At 36.2% G+C, this 5789-nt stretch overlaps 1 protein-coding gene and 1 pseudogene across 1 annotated transcript in view; one reads left to right on the plus strand and one right to left on the minus strand.

Moving 5' to 3' along the window:
* Positions 1-2592, minus strand: part of LOC108684690 (protein naked cuticle homolog 2) — a 7420-nt gene extending 4828 nt beyond the window's left edge. The window contains exon 1 of the mRNA XM_018189143.1: positions 2506-2592. Coding sequence (XP_018044632.1) covers positions 2506-2569 — 64 coding nt within the window. The 5' untranslated portion in view covers positions 2570-2592. The remainder of the gene's footprint in view (positions 1-2505) is intronic.
* Positions 2593-3017: 425 nt separating this feature from the next.
* LOC108684691 overlaps positions 3018-5789 on the plus strand; it is an 11724-nt pseudogene continuing 8952 nt past the window's right edge.

Below are 5789 nucleotides of genomic sequence, written 5' to 3' on the forward strand. Positions count from 1 at the left end.
GTCATGTTATCGCATTATTAAGTATTGTCGTAAATTTCATAAAGTTAAACATAACAGAAGTATAATTATTATTTATTTATTTATTAAAAAATATAAATTTAAACTGAAAAAAGTTTGGAAAATATTTATCTTTATATTTTTGTTACATTTTAAAAACGAGAAAACGAAAATTTCGGTATTACTATTTAATTAATTTTTAAATGAGCTTTCTTTTTAATAATTAAAATGTACTTTTCATGAAAATATCCTTGCTCCCATTTTTACTTATTAATTAATTAATTAATACGTATAATCTAAACAATATTATTGTTTGCAGATTTGAGATTCGTCAGATTCGTCGGATTCGTGACGGGAAATTGAAGAACTGTAAGTAAGAAGCTTCTCTTGAGTAATTTTGTTGTCACTAAACGCACGCACCGCAATTTCTGCGCTATTTTCAACGACGCGTTACGAGACAAGCGTACAGACTATAGACACAAGCCGAAAGCTAAGAAAAGTGTAAGTGTGATGTAAGACCACGTGGTATCCGCTTCGATAATATCTTAGCATTATCCACGACGGTCATTCTTTTGCGGCGGCACGATTGATCGTACAGACGCCAACGCTCGTCACATTCTTTTTTTTCCGTATTGTTTTTTCCGTCGAACCTTTCCCCTTCCCTCCCGCAACCTGCGTCACTCTAACTACTTCCCTGGGTTTTCTCAGGTATATCGCACTGTCGTCTTTTACCTGAGTACAAAACTTAGGTACTTAAACTTTATCAAGGAATACACAATAGAATGCAAATGGAAACAGGAGATATTTTGTCATTATTATTCAAGAGATTTCAATTATTATTTAAAAAGAAAATCTCGTTTACAAATCAACCAATTATACCTCGAAGTTTTTCTTTTTACGTTTCTCGACAAGTTTCTAAAACCTGCTTTCTAGGAAATATACTTGATAAGAAAATGATCTAAGAGTAGTTTACTGATAAACGACAGTTTTCTTCGGATTATCTCAACTGGTGTATATTTTAATCGCGGCATTCTTCAAATAAAACTTACAAAAAACTTATCATGTTGACAGACGAAATAAATTGAAAAAACCGGCATTTTAATGTAATATATAAGTTAAATGTTAATGTAAGAATTATATCTTCTGCAAATCCGATATCTGCAAAATTCTTTTAAAGCGAATTGAGTTTTACATAACGTCAGTATGATAACTGTTCTTTTCATTAATTCGCATTAATACTTTAAAAATATTTCGCGATACATTATGTTATAATTACACCCAACAAATACACAGTGAATGCAAAAAATGGTGGTACAGAAGATTTTTATTTAAAAAAGCTTATTTGTAAAAAAAATAAATATTAATTAACAATTTATCAACAATGAGAACATCCTGTCTTAATAACATCCTGTCTAAAAGAATTTTTGCAAAAATAATTGTGTTCGTAATTTTAGACGCTACATTTCTCGACTGTATTTCTTGTATGTCCAAATAATGTAATTTTTTATTCTTGGTTATTATTAAGATAATATATTTTTACACATCTTTTGTACACATTATTACACATATTTTTAGATAAAATAATTTTAAAAAATATATATTTCATTCGTTATTAATAAATTTCTAATTAACGTTTATATTTCCTAAAAATAAAATTTTTTTAAAATGCCTTCTTTGTACGAATATCTTTTGCATTTATTGTAATTAATTGTACAATTTGAAAATATATGAGGTTTACGAACGAATTCATTAAGCAATCAATGAACTGTGTTGTACATTATTATCAGAAAAAGATTAAATCTAGTTAAATAACAACAATATATTTGACTCAATATTATTTCACCTACGAGAGGAAATATGAGAAGAATGACTAGAATTTTTAGGTATCTCTAAATAAGTCACGGATGCTTTCCATTTAGTGACACAATTCGATTCAAGAGTCGTTCTGTCTTTTTTCTTTGAACGTAAAATACCAGGAAAGATAGAACGATATTCATGTTGATTTGTGTCACTAAATGTAAAACGCAGATCTGGAAAATTTCATTTGAAAAAATATAGTAAATTCCACATTTTACTGTGCTTGATTTTATCCAATAAAATAAATTAACAAAAATTATAAAAATGATTAATTTATAATACTACAGCATATTTATATAAAAAGATAATTTTACTTTTTTTTTAAACCAGTTTTTCCGGCTTTTCCGGAAAATGTCGATTTTTCCAGAAAATACAGGATTTTACGGTTCACTGGCATGGATGTTACCCAAAAAACGTGGAATTTTGCCAACTCTGAAATAAACCTAACGAAACGTGTATGCGATCTCGCATTATTTACATTTTTACTATCAGTTCATTAAAATCAAAGATTCGTCTGAGAAATTAGCAGAGATATTGACAAGGACTTGAATCAGCATTGTGCATTTTTTCCTTTTTTCACGGTCAATTGGGATATAACCCGAGAGTCTCAATATCGTAGCATGCATCCCGAAAAGAAGGAGCGTTCATTACCAGAAAAGGGTCTGTAGCCAGCGAGGAACCTTGCTCGCCACCACTTTACCAATCCGGTAGCCATGGGACCTTCATGCGTGCATGGGTACGTTCGTGCGTGCGTGCGTGCGTGCGTGACGTGCGTGTGTGCAGGCGCGATCGTCGTGATCCCTCTACACTTTTAACTCTCCGCTCTTGAATCGGCGGCACACTTTGTTCCTCCTCCGTAACTACCGACACGCCGCCCTGGATGCATATGACTATACGAGGTATCCGTGCGACGTCCCTCACAACTTCCGGTTAGGCGCAACTCCCCGCAGAAACAATCCTCTCCGCACCCTACGGTCGATTTATTATCCAGCGGTGAGATCCATAATAAATCATACGAGGATCACAAATGCGCACTTGGGTCTTTATGTACGGATTATCAAAATTCCAAACGAGATAAGATCGCCGTCGCCGCCGTCATAGACGCACACTGTACGCACGTGCTTGCCGCGATTGTCGCGATTGCCGCGAAGCGGCACCGAATGAGTCCGAGGAATAGATGTATACTTGCGAGAGTTGCGAGCGGACGACAGCCTCTCTTCACGACACTCGAGAACTTCACGACGTCGCACTGCCGGTGGAACTGATGGAACTGATGAAAGGATAGTGCGTTTTTGCCGCTCGCGCATGGAGACGAACTGTGAAGCGAATCGCACGGACACGAGGGTACGGAGTGAACCTGTAAACCACCTCCTCGTACCACCACCACCACCGCGCCTCTTAGGCTCTTACTCCATGCAGGTACAAACCCGCCAGTTCCGCGGTTCGGACACGACTACGGACGCTCGTCCTCGCCTAAAAGCACGTTCCCCGTAATTCCCCTACCTACCCGCGCGCCGTACCACCACTCTACGTCTCTACCACCGTCACTGTCGGCAGTGTCGGCACGGCACCATCGTCGCAGCACTCGCAGCAGCAGCCACCATCATACCATCCACTATCCAGTCAGCCAGGCAAGGCAGCCTGCTCTGCCTGTATTCCTCGCTTCGTCGTCGCTCTGCGCTCTGTGCTTTTCGCTCAGTGCCGAGCCGAGGCGGCGAGGATACCCGGACTCCAAAGGTAGGAGGCAGCGGCGGCGGCGGCGGCTCTTCAACTTCTACCTACTCTCTCTCTCCTCCTCTTCTTCTCTTATTTTCTCTTTCTCCTTTGCATACCCGTTCGCCAGAGAGCCAACACTGCTGTCTTCCTACAAGAATCTCGCGGTATGAACTGTATGAAGCCCCGTTTACACGACCCAGAATTGTAACAGTACTCTGTGTCCATATAATTATAGTACGCGCACCACATACGCAACGTTTCTTTTTTTAATTCGCATGTATGAAAAGCATTTTCCTTATTTTTTTCTACTTCTTTCGAAATTAAATATGTAATAATTTAAAATCGTTCATCAGGATACTATTATCATAATTTCTAGCTTTGATTTTTTTTTTTTACAAATTAAAAATAAAAGTATCCTTTTTAAAAGTCTTAATGATTATATTTAAGAGTAATTTAATTCGATTCATAGACTAATTGTAAATATAAAATGTGTGGGACGAGCTTAACGATGAGGAAGGATTAACTTGATGCTATTACTCCGAGTTTCGATGCGAGAAGAGACGACGCCGTCAATCTCGGAGATTAACGCGAAACCCTCTGCTGATCTCCTCACGTTCGTCGAGTGACAATTCGACCTTCATTACTTTCCGGTACATCAAATCAGATTACTTTCCAAATATTGATTCGTTACGTTGTTGGCTTCGTATGTGTTCGATCACGTGATTGTCACGTAAATTCCTCATCTTAACATTTTATAATTTTTCCCTGTTTTCCGAATAAGATTTTATGAACGATAAGAATTTTAGTTTAAATCGTACGTGTTAGAAAACAATGAATACTAGAAATTAAATGCCTAAAACGATCGAAGCTGAATCTTTAATGTTTAAATAATTCAATATGAATTATATATATATAATACTATGTACATTGTTAGAAATACTTTCTTTACATGTAAATGAAGCTCGTGGTTGTGAACGAAATTAAAAGTAATGAATGATTTAACTGAAAATTAAGTTACAGTAAGTTAAATGTAAGGAATTTGTATATTAAATTTCATAAATTTTCATGAAAAACATATTAAATTCATGAAATTTCTAACAGTGTATACATCAAGATTTTATGCTTTTCCTTCCAATAATTTCAAAAATTTTTTTCTTTTTGATCTTTATTTGGAAACCATCAAATATCTTTAACATTTTCCACTGGGAAAACTAATACAACGCTGGTGCATACTGAATGCAATTGAATGCAAATCAATTTACATATTTTCATTGTTAATAAATAATTTAACTCTTTTAACTATTCTTTGTTGTCACGATAATCTCATAACTTGAAAAGGATTAAATTATATATTAACATATCAAAAATATGTGAGTCCATTTGCATTCAATTGTACCAGTGTTGCATTAGTTTTCCCGGTGGAAAATGTTATTTGAGTTTCTATAGGTCTGTTCTTTTTAACTGAATTTTTGGCACATGTCAATCATCTTTTCTTTTTCTTTCTCCAATATGAAAAGAAAAAGATGAATTATGTAAGAAGTTCAGCTAAAAAAACGAATTTTATGTGACGTCATATACACCCCAATTTTTGTTAAACAACATTATGAGACATTCTCTTAAATTATTGTTTCATTGATTAATTCACAATCTGACGTTCAACTTTTTCATCAACGGCGATAAATGAGGGAAAAAGTTAGATATATTTCTTCTGACGCGTACTGACATAAAATATGACGCTATTTATCTCGTGATCGAAAAATTGACCTGAATTATAGTAATCACGCGTTATAGTAATCACCCGAATTTAACGACGGTGCACGAAGATCGATAACCAAAAAATCGAATTCGTTATTTTGCTCTCGTCCCGCGCGAGTATTCGCGCGGTAAATAAGCTGATCCCGTTCTCGCGTGTGTAAAATTACACGTAGAGAAACTTAATCGCACGATTGTTATTAAAAAATAAAAACAAAAAGAAAGAGGAAACCCTAAACTTCCGGTCTGTTTCCGTTGTAAGAATCGATACCCTCGTCATTGAGATCACTTTGGTGTTTACGTCGACGACACACACGTCATCGTTTACAAACGCGCGGTTGTGTTGTTTCGACGCTTCAATGAATCACGAGTCAGACGGGGAGATGAAAGACGGTGACGGGGGTAGAGAGAAAAGGGAGAGAGAGAGAGAGAGAGAGAGGGGGGGGCGGGGGGGGAGGGGGGGAGGG

This window comes from Atta colombica, unplaced genomic scaffold (genome assembly GCF_001594045.1).
Source record: "Atta colombica isolate Treedump-2 unplaced genomic scaffold, Acol1.0 scaffold137, whole genome shotgun sequence".
Lineage (NCBI taxonomy): Eukaryota > Metazoa > Arthropoda > Insecta > Hymenoptera > Formicidae > Atta > Atta colombica.